Source organism: Python bivittatus, unplaced genomic scaffold (genome assembly GCF_059951505.1).
Source record: "Python bivittatus isolate LINGU-HERP-01145 unplaced genomic scaffold, Pbiv_v1 ctg000010_np1212, whole genome shotgun sequence".
Taxonomy (NCBI): Eukaryota; Metazoa; Chordata; class Lepidosauria; order Squamata; family Pythonidae; genus Python; species Python bivittatus.
The window spans coordinates 747,151-764,417 of NW_028277029.1; the positions used below are offsets into that span (position 1 = coordinate 747,151).

Consider the following 17,267-nt stretch of genomic DNA (forward strand, 5'->3'; position numbering starts at 1 on the left):
AAGCAAATGAAGAAACTAAGCTTCTGTGTGGTCATGTAAAACCTTGGGATATATGTCACACTATACTGGAGTGAGCTATAAGACAGAAGGTTGATCTTGCTGTATGTGGTTGATTTTTTTTTAAGAAAAGTGGAGGCTTATTGTTCTTCCTCAATAATTTCAAGTAGTGGTAGAAAGAAAATAGTAAGGTGTTTGATTTTCTTAGGGACCACAAAGCTGCACCCTAAGAAAACCGAGGGCCCATTTACTTAATGGTTTAGTTTATTCTTTCACTGAGCAAGTTGACCTTTATCGTAATGTAACATAACTCAGCTCAACACAAGACAACCCAACTCAACACAGTCTGTAAGGTTCCTTCCAGCTCATAAGGTTCTAGGACACCAGCTTCTCAGTGAAGACAGCAAAATGCGAACAGGCAAAGACAGAGTGACCCAACTCCTCTCTTAGGACAGACTTCCCCAGTAACTTCTCATACAGCTGGAGGAGACACTGAGTGGAGTGCTCACTAGGTCAGTTCTGAGTCCTGTATTCATCAACTTTTAAATTTTTTTTAATAACTTAGATGAAGAGGTGAAGGGAATGCTTCTCAAATTTAGAGATGATATAACACTTTAGAAGTCAGAAACAAATTTCAAATTATCTTAGTAATTTAGAAAAATGGGCTGGAACTAAGAGAATGGAGAGCAAATTCAATGTTATTCTTCTGGGAAGAAGGAAATAATTTCTTTACTGTTTTCTGGATTTAATTTCTGTATGCAGTTTGATTTGTATATCAGCTAATTTAGTGGAAGGCTTTTTCTGATTTCCTCCAACGGAATGGATGGCAGCCAGAACGGAGTTTGGTTTCTGCGTTTATCATCTTGGCCTTGAATTCTATCTTGCTGACATCTCTTGAGCAGCATTTCTCAAATTTTCTGCAATCATGGGCCATTAAACAAGTGTTTGTAAAATTTATTCTTTATTTATTACTTCAATGTATATAGCTGCCCATCTCACATACATGACTCTGGGTGGCTCACAACTTTTAAAAAACAAAAACAAAGGAATATAATATATAAAGCATAGAAAAGCATTAAAAACCATATTAAAAAAACCCATATAACATAATTGGCAGCTGAGATATGGAAACAATCTGCAACACCCAACACAAGCACTCTGCTACATAACCAGATCCCCAAGCCCACTGGCAAAGCCTTGAAGGTAGTAGGGTTGGGTGCAGAGACCACCCAATTAAATGAACACCCCCTCCCTACATTTGCATCTTTAAGAAGGTGGAAGAGAACATTTTTGGCATATAAGAAAATGATCATAATTGCATCTCTTGTACACCTTCTCATCCACTTTAAAGACTTTCTTAAATGAAATTTTCTACCAAAAACCTTAATAAAAAATTAACTCTTCCTCAACTGCCTGGATTATTTTATGCACCCCTTTCCATAACATTGGTCTCTGGTGGAACAAATGTTACTGGTACTGGTATTTTCCATAACAGCCAGTCTTAGCACAAATGTGCTGGCCAAAGAGGCTCTTCAATAGATTTTTTTCTCAAAGCAAAGGGGTTGGCAAAGGAGAGAGACAAGGCTGTATACTCTCCCCTTATCTATTCAAACTATATGCTGAATATACTATACTGAGGGAGGTTGAGTTGGAAGAAGATGAGCATGGTTTTAAAACTGGAGGAAGAGACATCAATAAACTGTGCTATGCCGATATCACTACTCTGACAGACGAACACGCAAATGGACTGGAAGCTCTACTAATGAAACTCAAGAAGCACAGTGAAAAAATGGGACTACGATTAAATATAAAGAAGATCAAATTACTGACAACAGGTATAGCAACCAGCCTTAGAACTGACAACAAAGATATCTAAGTGGTGGATAGTTTCTGCCTTTTAGGATTGATTATCAACAGTGAAGGAACAAACAGTCAAGAAATATGCTGTAGACTAGTACTTGGTAGAGCAGGCATGAAGGCCTTGGGAAAGGCACTCAGATGTTGTGGTGTGTCTCTATCTACAAAGATCAGTATTGTGCAGACAATGGTTTTCTCTGTGGCGCTCAATGAAAGCGAAAGTTGGGCTTTGAAGAAGCAGGAAAGAAAATGCTTTGGGAATCTGGTGTTGGAGAAGACTCCCGAGAATACTATGGACAGTCAAGAAAGTAAACAAATGGATCATCAGACAAATCAACCCAGAGTTCTTACTTGAGGCAAAAATGACTGGGATCAAATTATCGTACTTTAGACACATTATAGGGAGACTTAGATCTCTGGAGAAGTCTGTAACGGTGGGAAAGGTGGAAGGAAAGAGAGGAAAAGGGCAACCAGCAGCAAGGTGGAGCGGACTCAGGTACAGTGGTGATGGGGGCACCATTGGAAGGGCCAAGTTGGGAGCAGGTCGTCATGGAGAAAATCTATCTATGTAGTTGCTAAGAATCGATAGTGATCTGATGGCACATAATAAATAACTTTTCCTTTTGAGGTGCTTGTGCAAAGTCACAACTCTATTTAACACAACCCCTGGTCAGGAACTGCACCTGAGACATCTTCAGTATGGTCAGTTTGCTGAATTATTGTATTTGTACTGCACACCATGCCCTTCGGTCAAACAATTTTCAGTCAATAACCGATTTTCCTGCACATGGGGATAGAGGGGCTGAGGCACCAAACAGACTTTGGCTATCTGACTAACCATGAATGGGGGGAGTCTGTGAGAAACCACAGTTTGAGAATTGCTGTTCTAGAGATTATAAATACTTAGAAGTTGAAAAATAAAAATGGGAGGAAAACAAATACTGTAAATGCTAGGGATCTGGTGACAAATCTGGCCCCGTTGCCACCTCTACTGTGGCTCCATATCTGGACTACCACCACATAAAGTAGGATAAACTACTGTGGGATGATCCTGCATTATTACACCACAGACAGTGTCTCCTTCCTTTTCCTCCCCCACCCCCTCGAATCTGAGCACCCTGATTTGTGTAACTCTACCCCTAGTATGGCTTTCAATCAAGCATCAATCAATCAATCAATCAATCAATCAATCAACTATCTTCTGATTTTTCTAACACACTTGGGCTGAGGGTTGTTGCTGGTCAAGGAGCTTTCATTTTTATGGGTCTAGTCTGCACTGCCTGCATTTATTTGTAATACTTGGGTTAATTCTATTCTCCATTTTTTCAGCTAGTTCCCATTAAAATAATTTGAACATTCTGATTTGTACACAGATGTGTATTAGATGAGCAGACCCCCTTTTTAAAGAAACTTGTGCATGAATGATAGGACAAATCTATGAAGTTATTTTACTGACAGCATTAAAAGATTCCTTCATATGTAGATTAAGTTTAGAGAAGTGTCTGGGGGACAGATACACAACAGCCACGACAACAAGGTATTGAGACATTGTGCTGTTTTTCAAGTGATGGGCCTGGGTGTCAACATGAAGATGGCAACCCCAAACTCTGTCCCATTTTTGGTCAGCTGCCAAAGCATCATTAGCAGCAGCGTGCTTTCACCCCACACAGTCCAGCTGATGCAAGCGGACAGTTGGGCAGCATTTCCAGTGATTCAAGCAAGACACGTTAGCAGAAGCATTCCGAGCATCCTCAGAGGAGTGTTCAGGTTACCCACCGATGTGGCTATCTGACAATAAAGCAGAGGCCTGAGGCTCAGGGTGAGGGTCATGCTGTTAGCCCTGGGACGGCCAGAGTCTCAGTCCTACTTTCCTTTCGATAGCCTTGATCCCCGGCAATTGACACTTAGGGCTCTAACATTCTGTTTTGTTCTCCTGTCTTCTGAAGAGGGCTACCTCGAGACGTGGGAAGGGTCCAGTTTAGAATACAGTAGGTATCAGCAGTGAGCGAGCAGAAAACAGGTGAAGGGGTGACAAAATTGTTGCACAGCTATTCTGTTGGCAACGCTTGGGTGAAAAGTGCCTGGTACAGATCAGTCATCAGATGAGGAAGGATTGAGAACAAATCTCTGATGGATTTTGATCTCCATGGTTAATAAGAGCAGAGCCCTCTTGCCAAAGAAGGTGATTATTCACTGACTCATAGCATGGATGCTCTGGAAAGGACGTTCCCTCCATGACTCCACAGAGCAGACATTTCCACCGCTTAACGGCTATTACTCCTTCTCCCTTGATGCTCATTCTGTTGGCAGACTCTGAGATCCATTTTTTGGTCCTCTTATTAAAGCTTCTTGCCAACCTCCTACTCACCCCCTCACCCCCGACCACAAGCTCTCCGCTGCCTGACCTGTTCTGGTGGAGACCAAGCTCAGAAAACCTCAAGAACCCAACAGATCCACCCTGAGATACGTATACAGTATTCTCTATGATTGCAGCTGAGCTGCTAGTTAAGGACTGTGACTTTGCCCATAATTTGTCCACCCCGGGCTATGTGCTCAGACCTTGTGCTCAGTAAGCAAACACACAGACAACCCTCAGCCAGAAAACCACAGAGCCCCACCTATTAGTCCAGCAAAGACTCAGCTGCCCATTCTCCAAACCTCCCAGCACTTCTTTGGTCTCCCACATTTTTTCTGAATGTTTGATGATTTCTGCAGTTTATTGTATTTTACAGTTGCGTTTTGTAAACCACTCAGACTCGTAACACTTTGGGGCAGCTTATACATTCATAAACAGGCAAACTCCCAGCTGCTTGTCCTCTTTCCACAAACAGCCTTTTGTTTTTATATCCAACACTTTCAAGAACTGGTTGCTGTTGGTGAGAGAAGGAGAAAACCCACGTCCTCCAGGGATAGGACACAAGTGATTTAATTTCTACAGAGATTGTGGTGACATTTCTCCACTGGCCAGTTCAATGTAGTCAGAGGGTGAGTAACCAAGACCCTCTTGGGGCATCCAGGAAGGTGAGGATTACCCGGAAAATGTCCTCAGACACCAAGGGGAAACGTCAGGGCAAAAGGGCCACCCTGCAAGGAGGAGCAGAGCCTCTTAAGAAGAGGGAACCTACATTAATTCATTTGAATTCATATGTTATTACATAACGGTTAAATTTCATCACACTAACCCATCCTCTCACACCTCAGTTGATTCCTAGCTTTAAACCAAATCGATCCCTCTCAGATTCATTTCCTCAGTGGCAGCTCTTCCCTCTCCTCCTCCCTTCTTCTGAACGGGCAGGGTGGGAACGGAAGGCCTTTAGAAAGCAAATTATTATCACACCTAATAACTAAAACTTCCCCCAAATGAAACAATCATGCACACAGACTCCAAATTACACCAGTGGAACTTGACCCTTTTCCCGCTGATCCTTGGTGACAATTTCAGGATGCTGGGGAGGGGGGCATCCTGGCTTACCAGGAGGGGTGAAACCCGCCATTCTGTCCCCAAACCACACCACACTGTGTCCTTAAAGACATTACAGAGTCAACAAGCACAGCAGATTTCTATAAAATTGGAAGGGCTCCAGCTTTCTGGTTGCCAGTGAAGTTTACTCCATTCTGCTGGGAAATAAGAAAGTCACCACTGACGCTGTTTTCCCCACATTAGATTATGGGAGAATGGACCGTCACTGTTCTGAGCTTTCCTTCAGATTCAGGCAGGGGATAAGAATGCCCTACTTTCAGAGAACCAAGGCTCGGTTGCTCCCATACTCCAGATTGGGTGCTAGAAGAACAGACTACCCTGTGCAATTTTTAATGCACTGGGAATCTAAGAATGAAGTAAAACCATTGTAGCTTGGAAATGCTGGAGGGAACTATCTTGCTGTGAAATATTCTTGCTGGGTGGGATGGGTTGAGAGAAAGACCCAACTCCTTCAAAAGTTTAATGATTCCAGAGTATTGAGGGCTGATACTAAGAGCCAGACCTAGCATCGGAATAGGAGTATGTGGCCATTCTGATGTGCGTTCTTCTCCTATTCATGCAGGATTTTCGTTCATCTATGTAACAAGTTAGACTTTTCAAGAGTAATACCCACGCATCATATTAGGGTTTGTGATGGATCCTCTGGGGAATTCTCCGAGTGCAAACCTAATGTTCAGATACTGCAGGTCCCTGCTGGTCTCTCACTCTGACACCCAAGGGACAGGCATGTCTCCAGACTGGAAAGGTTTAGCAAAGGGCCAAGGATGATATAACAAATTTCATTTTCCATTGTATAGACACATGTTGTCTGTCTGTCTGTCTGTCTGTCTGTCTGTCTATCTATCTATGGAGTCTCTGGCCATACTATTTCGGCCTACTTGAAGTCCGGTGAAGGGCTTCTCAGAAAGATGGCATCAGAACGTGCACAAGTGTGAGCTATCGGCCTCAGCTTTTTAAAAGCAAAGAACTATCATCTGTCTGTAGATCACGACCAGGCCTGCACATTGTGCTAAGCCACCGTTTGCTTTAGTAAACCACCATTATTCAAAATCTTGAGCCAAAATGAAACAAACCACATGACGTTTTCATGCCGTGTGCGACCCAGATTTCTATTTACCGTGAGTGAGGGCATCATGATGCCACCGGCTGGGATGAGTCTGCCTGGAGCAACTGGCCAGAGACAGGCCCGTCTCCTACAGGGGCAACCACAACACATCGCCATCCAGCAGGGGCATCTGGTCTTTTTGGTGGCATCTCAGAGCCGCAGCCAAGCAGAGTTTAATATAGTCCCCTCTGCCGCACCAGCTGCCTTGCTGGGCTTAGAGGCAAATGGGATTCTCTTGGCAACTGTGCAGATTAAAGGAAGGCCGATTAAGGCCTGTTCAGATCTGCAATTCAGCAGAATCAGTAAACAAAGAATAAACAAAGGAAGCTGATCTAACACCCACACGCTCCATGTCACACAGACTGAGATTTTAAGTCATAGCTAAATGCGTTCAACTAATGCTTGGGTCAGATTTACTTCACACTGAATTGGGATTTTCCACAATTAGAAACCTTGAGGATGTAGCCTGAATGGACTTAATATTTCTTATCCTGTGCGCTGGATCACCACTTATGTGTTTAGCATCCTATTTGTGTGAAACAACACTTGACCTCACCTCGTGTCTTTTAGAATAATGCTTCACATTTCTGCAGGCGAATGTTGTCTGTCCAAACCTCAAATCTTGGAGTTCCAACTTAATCCTTTACAACTCTACTGTCAACTTAGAGTCAAGTTGGTCAACACACTGGCAATGGCCACCTAACAGAAAATTCAGCACTATGAGACAAGAAGACACTACATTTGGGATTCTGCTATTCTTCCTAAGGGGGAGCATCTCCTATGATGAAAATGCCATATCCCCTCAACTCAGGATTAAGACTGTTTAGACATCAGTAGCCAGTGAAACAATCCCCTGCCTTAAGCCGCCTCAACAACAATGAAATCACAGGGTGCAAATCATGCATGCATAAATCCAGCACATGGAATCTAATCATCTCACTTCATAGATTCACAATGTGGCCATATGGTATGATCTAATCATTGCAGCTACATTATTTCCTTCAATTCTTCTTACATTGCCAAGGCAGAACAGGGAAGTGTCCAAGTCCTGCTTCCTTCCACAGCATGGGTAAGTGCTCTGTTCTGTGCTATGTTGGATGGAGAAACATCTCCTCTTTGTTTTGAAAAAGAGAGAAATGATGTGAATCTGTCAAACGTTCTTCATAGGACTGCAGCAGGAACATCACGCTGCTCAAGACACTCTGAGCAGTGGCAAAGAAACTCCCTTGGAGTTGCCAGTCAATGAAAAGACAACCGACCCCATGCTGTTGAGTTTCTCTTACCTCCACATCCTTTTCTAACTCCAGACCAGCTTCTATCAGGTTGCGTTCAAACTCCTCCCTCTGCTCCTGTTTTGCTCCCTCCAAAGCATCCTGTGGAGTCAGATCGATGACCTGGGCCTCCGGAGTGGATCCCTCCTGCTGTTTCTGCTGGCTCTTGGCTGTCTCCCCATTAGAAATAATAGCCAAGGACACCGGCCTCTGTAAGGGGCCTGGAGGATCACCACCAGGGACTGAGGAATGCTTTCGATAGTGATAGACTAAGACATAGTCCACTTTCCTCTTGCTGTCTCGGAAATGCATCCCTCCAGGAGATGTACTTTCTGGGACACTAAGTTGCGCCCCATCCAGATAGTTGTTAATCACCTGGAAGAAAATTGGAAGGAATTTACTGAGAGGTGAAATGAGCCGAATGACTCAGGCTCTTCCTACTAGCAACACCGTAGAAAAACATGGTGTGTGCCGCGTGTGCAGAGAATTTGTATTAACTATTGCATTTGAAGGAATGAAGCAGATGGAACTCAGATTAAACCACGCAGGATGTTTTGATTTCACAAGCTTCGTGCCCAAAGGCACTCACAGAGTAAATACTTTTGGATGATCCATGCAAACAATCTAAGGCTGGTGTGCAAAGAAGGCAAGTCCCACTCCCTAAAACAGAAAATAGGAGTAAAAGAGCATCTATGCTGGATGAAGCTAATGCTTGTTCTACGTCCTCTGGTGAGACACTCCGAGCACTCCTCTCCACACGTAACTCAGATTCCCTTTGCTTTTCCTAAAGGGAAGCATAAAATACATCCTCACTCCCTCCCCGCCCTTAATCTCCTATACATCCTTAGCTATTCAAGGCTTGAACCTGACTGCTTCTCCCCAAACATACACATAACTCAGTTACACTTAGTATTCTGGTAGTCTTGGAAACCACTAAAAAGCTGCAAAGTATTGTTTCTATACAGTGAACTCAGGACATCAGTTGAGGGCCACCTTTGCAACTCTGCTGGTTGGCACGGTTCCACCTTGTTTGGTATTTGCAGAAATAATGCTACTCCTGACGATATCTACTGACCATTTTTGACTACTTGGCTAGCCAGCTGAGGCTCGGTTAATAAACCAATACTGGCTTCCTACATTCCTACATGTGTCCTATCAATGTCAAGTAACCCACAACTGGGTGGATTCACACATTGGGGGAGCACGACGACTTGGCTCACTGCGCCAAAACACAGCTCACTTCAGAAGTCAGAATCGCCGGGCTGTGTGAATTCAGGCAGCCCATGTGGTTTTCGGGAGAGTACAGAACAAAGTGTTTCGGCTGACTAGGGAGTCCTGGGGAGGACATTTTGGGGAGGATGACCCTGAGAAGCCATCTTAATACGGCAAATATTTCACATGTGGAAGCAAAGTTATGGCATGTTTCGCTCCCCAAGTTCCAAGACAACGGTGCTCCTTTGCTCCTGTGAACTGCGAGATAAGAACAAGGGAATAGGGGTGACGCTGGTATTGCCCTGGGAGTCGTCCATTTGAAAACAAGTCCTGGTTGGGAAGCCCAGCTTAGCAACAGCATGCAAATAAGCAGGTAATTCAATGTACCCTTTTCTTCATTTTTTAAAAATAACAAACGTGCATTGTGAGGTACACAACTCCTCAGGCACGAGACAAAGCCCAAGATCCCACTTTCTCTTTTCTTCTTTTAAATGCCTTCAAAACTCTCCCTTAATAGTCTCGTGTCCAACTAAGACACAGCCTGCCATGTATATCTGCATTTGCTCAGAATGATTTTTCCTTGCTTTTAACCTTCTTCCTACCCTTTTTGGCCTCCCATTATAGAAATCTGGATGCAAGCTTCATGGGAAAAATCCAGGTTTGGTTTCCAAAGCTTCATTTTGCTTTTCATAGCATTATTTTGCTGAAAGTTTGCTTATATATCTTTAACTTGATGTAGCTGTGCAAAGCACAAAATGTTAGCCTACATTATCTTCTTTTACTAAATTTTTCACCTTCACAGCAGATAGAATTTCACTATCCCATTACGGTGCCTTCCATCCTTCCCCCAACTTTTTTTTTCCCCCCAGAAAACAGGATATTTAAAAGCTGTACCGGCTTGCAAGATTTGAATATAAAGTACCCAATTAATCACAGTTCATTTAGACATAAGAATTTACAGGGTGAGGGAGCTGCAGAAGTTCAAGTTTGTTTATACTGCACAACCATAGAAAAGCCATAGGATTTGGTGCTGATGGTGGAAAGAAAACAAGTTTCCAGTCCTTATGCCTGGCAAAGAAATATGCAAGCCGCACCGGGCACCATCTTCAGAATAAAGGCAGCGACTTTCACAGAATTTTGGTCTGCCAGGAATTGGGGGCTTCGTGCCACGGAGGTTGTATCTTCCTTCCTCGTGACTGGGGAAAGCAAAGGACATTTGGGTTGATTTGCTGAATTTTAGTATTCTACTAATTACCGAACTATGGCTAACATCATACAGATTTTTTACGTTTTATTTTCCATCAGTCAAGTCTGTTACGGTATTTCCACACGTCCCCACGGTGCAGTTTCTATGTGGTACTTACAGGCAGTCCACGCAGATTCTCCGGCTCCATTCCTGCCAGGGAGGAAAGTCCTAGGCTGAAATTTCCAATCTACCCTTTCAAGTGGGGAGAGACAGAGCACACCACAGCCACTGGTGTCACCATCTCCTAGTCGCAGACCCAGGAAGGAGCTTTAGGAAATCCATCAGCCAAGTCTAGAAAAGACCGTCTCCCTGCCGTTGCTCCTTCTACGTGGAAACCGAAATGAGAAAGCTGCATACAGAGCCCAAAGGAACAAAACAAGACTAGTGTGGCTGCAAAGAAGTTACTGAAGCTGTTGTGCTCTTCATGATCTCTGGATTCCCAGCGGATTCATTCCAGGAGCTGCCATCTGAGAGGTCGCCATAGTAACTCCAGGGAGAAAGAAGCAGGTGCAGCCACCGAGAGAGAAACTTTCAGAGTTTGCGGAGACGCTCGCGTTGAGCCTGCAGAAAAGGTCCAGGGCATGGTCTCAGTGGATCCTCTGCCTGGAGATTCAGGATCACAAAGGACGTGGTTGTGGCTCTGGGATCCTTAATGGGAAGAGGCTCCACGGTGCCTCTTGTCTGCCAGGTCCCGTGGTGAACTCTGGCACAATGAGTAAGGACTGGCAGGGAGGCATCTTCTTTGTGACCAAGGGCTGCGTGCTCGTTTTTATTCTGTGGGGACAATGGAGAAGGTGGGAGCTCATAGGGTGACCTTCCTGAAGAAGACAAGCCACAATTTCTGCCTCCTGTCGCACGTTAACAGAAGGGAGAGCAATGGTGCACTGCCGAAGTCCTGGCTGGCCCTGGGGAGCAGCCTCCTGGGGCTAGTTTGTGGCCAGCGCTTTGGGTGAACCAGGCCGTCACAGCTTGTGCCACAAGACACAGTTGAAACAAACGAGTTGAGTTTTTAGCTCCTATTTATCTGATGATTTTAAGTGTAAGGTGCCTATGGTTGCAGATTTTGAAATCTGAACAACTCATCTGAAGACTTAGTGAGATGTGGAAAGCCAGCTGTTGAGTAACCTGCCCTCTTCCAGAAGTTGTCAAGCTTTTGGCCTAATGCTAGTCACGGAGGATGCTGGAAGATGCATCCAGCAATATTTGGATACCCAACTTAAGTCCTGAATTCTTTTAATTAAAAAGAAAAGGAGAGTGTTCAGGTCAAGCTAAGACACAAGGCAAAACTGTTGGTGAACAAACCCCAAATGCTCACAATTAATACCAGTTTAAAACATAAGATTGAACATCTATTCAGATGGTGTGGAATTTGAGGCAGCTATCTGAAATCATTATTTCTGTGGCATTTGGAGCAGACCGGGGACAGCAAGCCAAAGGTTGTCCTTTTTTACTTACTATGGACCACATTGGACCCCACATCTAAAGTGCAGGCCACCAAGGACGTAACAGATTCTTGCAGTTTTGATATTTCCTTCCACAGTGACTTTGGTGTACAAACTAACACTTACATCTTGCTATTTACAAAAAGAGGGTATTACCTTTCAAAATGTGTTTTTATATTAAAATATATATTTAGCTACATTTTATCTCAGGGTTTTTATTCGATGGCAGGTGCCTCCTTTTTCTGACACAGCAGTGATACCCCAACACCCCCTTAAGAGCGAAGTGCAGTCCCCGGGGGTCCCCCTCTGGCACAGGAGGGTTCAGAAAGGAGTGTGACAGGGATGCATCCTCGCCCCCTCTCTTTGCAACTTGTACGCCCATTTAATGGTGGACCTTCTTCTTAATCCGGATTTCCATGCACCTAAACGCAAAATCTCTATACTCCTTTATGCTGCTGATGATCATTCCACAAACCCCTATAGGACTGAAAAGCGCAACAGCAGCCCTATTTTGGTACTGCAGACAAAGTCACCCGGTTCTTAATTCTGAAAAATCCAAAATGTGGGTCTTTGCTAAGAGAGCCACCCAACGATCCTGGGGAGCCAAAGGGCACAAGTTAGAGCAGGTTATTGCGCCCAAATATCTTGGGGTGGTTTTCCACTCTAAAGGCACCCGGAGCGCGCCCCAGGATCACGTCATGCGGCTAGCTCTTCGGACCGCAAGTGCTGCTAAGCGCTTCTTTTACACCAGCGGAGGCCAATTAAGCCCTGCGGCCTTAAAGCTTTTTGAGGCCAGACCACTGGCCCAAATCCTTCGTGGGGCACAAGTAGGAATTATGCAAAGAAGGTGCTCTGGAAACGGTGCAGACAAAATCTTTGCGAGCAATCCTCGCTGCTCCCAATGGAACAGCAAAATCCCGGTTAAGACTCGAGACAGGAATGCCTGCAATCCAGGTAAGGGCCTGGAGGAGGAGGATAGACTACTGGCTGGCAGTCCAGGTCTTTCCAGTCGGAGTGACCCCTTTAGTTTTAATAGACAATTTTCCTTCTCCCTGGAAACAGGCCATAGAGCAGAAGTTGGCCTGATATGGGCTTGCTGTACCATTCTTTAAGGTACGACCAAGCCAAACAACAACTGCTCGCCCAAAGGATAAGGGATAGGGAGTTTCAGGCCGAAGTTAACAGGCTGCCCCAGCATGGCAGAAATTGGATAAACGAGGGCACTTGGCAACCAGCAAGATACCTTCAAAATCTAACTTCCCCCGAGCGGAGGACAGCATTTTTCAAAGCCAGGCATAGCACCTTACGATCCACACTGCTGCAAGGCAGAGGCTCCAAAATCCCATTAACCGAGCACAGCCGTCCATGTGGCGACAAGGAGATCGAAACCATTTCGCATGTTAAACTCTACAGGGGTATCAGGCCTGCTTATATTCTGCCCCTACTATGTAGATTTCCAGGAGGCCAGACAATTTCTATGTGAACCATCTTCTAGAAGATTCAAAACCCTTTATCACTTGTGCAGTAGCCAAATGCTGTGTTGCTGCAATGATAATAAGGCATAACTGGTCACAGAAATAACCACCCCTGTTTCATTTATCATTTCATGTTTAATGCATGCTAGCGATCTCGTTTTAGGTGAGATATACATACACACACACACACACACACACACTTCATAGATTGCAATATTTTAGATATACACTTGCACAGACAATCAACACACCATTATAACAATGTATGTTACATTTTTATCTTTTATTTTATCTTTGTTATGCTAATCTTTTATCATATCTACTTAATTTTAATTTGGTGTTGTGTTTTTTTCAAATTTGGCTGGTCATTGATTGAATAAACAGCCTTCCTTCCTTCCTTCCTTCCTTCCTTCCTTCCTTCCTTCCTTCCTTCCTTCCTTCCTTCCTTCCTTCCTTCCTTCCTTCCTTCCTTCCTTCCTTCCTTCTTTGACAAAAGATTAATCTAAGAATTCTTATAGAAATAAACATTGTTGTAAGACTAATGAGACTTTAAAGGAACAATTTTTAAGTGGTTCCCATCTTTAAGAGGGCTTTTGAGTTTTACAAAAATTAAGCCAAGATCATTTTGTAGGTTCCTTTCTGAAATAAAATCTCTGAGGAGGAGTTTCAATAAGATAAGAAAATGGGCTTTCTGCACCTCTCTGACCAACAGCTGTTTAGGCAATTTCTTATTCAGAATAGGATCTGTGTATTTTCTAAATTGCTTTTTAAAAACCAAAATGCTCTAATTCATAACTGTTGCCCCGGGCAGATTTCAGAGAAGTTTAAATGTCTCAGTGCTCATCGCAGTTTACTTACAGGACTGTTGCACGTTTTCCTGTAGCTGGCTGGCTCCGATCGCCCACTGGCTTGGTCAACGCGCACGAAGTGGTGGCTCTGAGGGACGGTGAGGTATTTTTTGCTGTCTTTTGACACCGAGGTCCTGATGGCTTTTTTACTGAGAGTAGGAGATGAGGGCGATAAAGGAATGCCTGAGAAATGAAAACGGAGAACAGTCAGGATCTCAAAACGTTACCTCGATTAATTAATGCCCTGTTCAGTCCGCACTGGGTTCCCGGAGGGGTGTGTGTGTGTGTGTGTGTGATCTGAAAGACCTGATACGGAGTCAGTAGGAAGGCTCTGCTGTGGAGCTCCCCGGCCCTCAGAGCGGACGGATCGGCTGCATCTGCACCAGGAGACCTGGTGCCGCAGGATCTGCTGCTGATCTCTTTAGCACAAGCCTCACCTTGACCGCAGCATCACGCCAGGTTCCAGGCCCAGAGTTTTTGGCAGAAAAAGGAAAGGGGCAGAACCCGGCGGTTCCCTTTGAAGGTGGGAAAACTCCCCGGTGCGCCCAAATGGGGAAGCAAAGCAGATCGGACTGAGTTCATAAGCCAAATCAGGGTTTTCGCCCTTCCCTTCCTTTCTTCCCTACTCCGAGGCGTCTAACTGCCTGAAAAAGGCTTTAGAGGGTCTCCTGGCTGTACAAGAAGATGCGTGAGAGCTTTCACATGCCCAGAAATAGATCCCGGGCAGCAGAAAACTGCTGTGCTTCTTTGCTTGGGCGAGAGCCAAGAAATTTCCCCAACACCCACCAGAGAAGCTGCTCTGGGAGTCTGGCATCTCCCAGGTGCCCTGGCCTGGGGGCAAATTTCGCTGGGCATTTGTGCTGGAGTTGAGAGGCCATAAACAAACCTGTGCATATCTCCTCCAGCATAAATCCCAGGGGACGTAACTGTTTAATAACAAGTCAGGAAACAGAAGCTTGCCAAAGAGAGAGAGAGAGAGAGATGAGATGAGATGCTGGGGGTCAAAAAAAGTCAAGATGGCAGCCTCAGCTAACCCCCCACTCCCCAGCGAGATGAGAAGGAAGAGAGGAGAAGGGCAGATGAAGAGGAGGGTGTGGACATGTTCTATCACGTTTGAAGGTATCCATTTCCCTCAGGCAAAAATCTCTTCCCCTCTCCCTCCCCAGCTCTAAGAGGGAGTCAGACTCTGATAGCATGGGGTGAAGATCCTGGTTTTTTCCCCAGAGGACAGAAAAACCAGTCAGAGACCTCCCTTTCCACCCCTTTTTCCCTTTCTGCCATTCCTTCCCTTCCATCTTCTTCTTCCTTCCCTTTGGCCACATTTCCCCCTCTCTCCTCTGCTGTGTGACGGTGACAGACGTTGTCCCCAGTTTGTTAGCAGTGAACCTGCTCGGCTCACGGAGAGGGTTCCCTCTCGCCGAAGCCTGATCTATTTACTCATAGAAAATCTTCTTTGCCTCCTACCTCTATGGACGTGAGGCAAAGGGCTTGGTTGAAGACGCGTGTTAAAACCCCGCTTTGGCCCAGAGCAGGTATGCCAGTGCTCAGAAGGTCAAGCACGCCTTCGCAATTCAAAACGACGCTGTTCAGGGCTCTGGAACTCATTAGCCTGATGGCCTTTCGCAATCAGGAACAGGAAGAGGGATGGCGAAGGAGGTTGACAGAGACAGCCCTGAGCAAACCATTTCCCCTGCAATTGACTTAATTATCACTCCAAAATGAGGAAAAAGATGCAAGGAGGCCCCAATTCGCCTACATCTTTGTCTGAAAAGGCAAGCTTCCCCTCCCAATTTGGTGTTCAAGGCCCATGCTCTGATGCTAGCAGAAACGTCCCCTCCCATCCTGGACCCAGAGCCCTGACCCAGTCTGTCTGTCTCTGTAGATACATTTCCGGGCTTTCTTGGAGGGAGAGGGAGGAAAATCTGTGCCCTAAGGAGAACTGGAGTCAGACCCACCCGGGAATGACAGAAGGAACCCTGCTAAAATGGTTGTGCTGCCTCGGCAAGATCCTTTTTGTGGCCAGTTCCTAAAGAGGGCAACAACTAGACACTACAAAGCGGGAAGAGGCATCTTCCGACACTGTGCATTTGCAGAAGAGGCTTTAGAGAGAGTCCTAGAGGAAGGGCAAGAGCGGTCCCAGGCAACACGCAGGTCAATCTGTGCGAGTGCTGCTCTGGTCAGAGAGGAAGCAGAGCTACAACCCCCTGCTGATCCTGTTGAGGCAGCAGAGACCTCCTGAACACGCTAGGTATACCTGTGTCCAGGTAGATGCCAGAATTAAGGATCTTCTCCAAAGGAAAAGGAGCTGCACAGCTTTGAAAATGAGGAAAAACTTAAGTAACTCAATTATTCAGGTCCAAGCTCAATAGGTTTATTTTTAGCTAACACGTACATACACCGAGCAAAAGACCAAAAATACCATTTATTGTATGCTCCTCTGTGCAGCACGGGATACAGAATTTGGTGTCCTCCAGGTGGTTTTTTAGTTTAGCTTCCAGTCAGCCCAGCCAGTATCCAAATGGCAGGGAATTACACAAGTTGGGTCCAAAACATCTCAAAGACCTCAGAAAATTAAGATCAGATTTGGAAGTACAGGCAGGAGGTGCTAAGGCCTGGCCAATACATTTCATGGCTGGGACCTCTTTTCCAGAAATAAGTCCCAGATCCCTCTTGTGTCAGCCTGGGGGAACTCCAGCTGACTTGTTCCTGGTTCAAGGCCATTGATTGGTAGAAACAGAAGTATACTTAGCATTAAAGAAGGCTGTTCTAAGAAGCTCATCTCTCTCAAATGTATCCACCCAATCTATCTTCCTTCCTTCCTTCCTTCCTTCCTTCCTTCCTTCCTTCCTTCCTTCCTTCCTTCCTTCCTTCCTTCCTTCCTTCCTTCCTTCCTCGGAGAAGATGGCCTGCCCCCTTTTTATCCTTTCCCTCTCCTGAGCAGCCAACTCCTCAGAATTTCTTTAGGAGTCCTCTCAGCCCACCAGCTCAGCCAAAGATTGCAATCTGTATCCATCCGTACTGGCTCCAAATATCAAGAGAGGCGCGTTCGGCTGCTGGTGGTGATGGTGGCGGCGGAAGCTGCATAATTTTTCGCCAAGCCTTCCCAGCCATCTGTCCGGCTGACCACAATGACAGAGTCTCCCAATTGGGTCACAACCCTTAGTCTGAATCCAGCAGGACGAGTCCTAGGCTTTTACTGCACTTTTCCTTTTCTGTCTTTTGACTGTAGCCGCAGCTGGCCAGCTCACTTCCCAATGTTCTCAGCAGCCCTTAGGAATTGCCCAGTTTGAATGAGAAAACCAGAGCTCTGGATTTTCTTGATCTCTTTGGGAG

General features: G+C 45.3%; 1 protein-coding gene across 1 annotated transcript in view; it reads right to left on the reverse strand.

The window, feature by feature from the left end:
* Nucleotides 1–17,045, reverse strand: part of ANO2 (anoctamin 2) — a 123,940-nt gene extending 106,895 nt beyond the window's left edge. The window contains exons 1-4 of the mRNA XM_088142953.1: nt 16,954–17,045; nt 16,189–16,247; nt 13,945–14,117; nt 7,724–8,086 (exon numbers count right to left, since the gene is read on the reverse strand). Coding sequence (XP_087999079.1) covers nt 7,724–8,086; nt 13,945–14,117; nt 16,189–16,247; nt 16,954–17,045 — 687 coding nt within the window. The remainder of the gene's footprint in view (nt 1–7,723; nt 8,087–13,944; nt 14,118–16,188; nt 16,248–16,953) is intronic.
* Nucleotides 17,046–17,267: the final 222 nt, after the last annotated feature.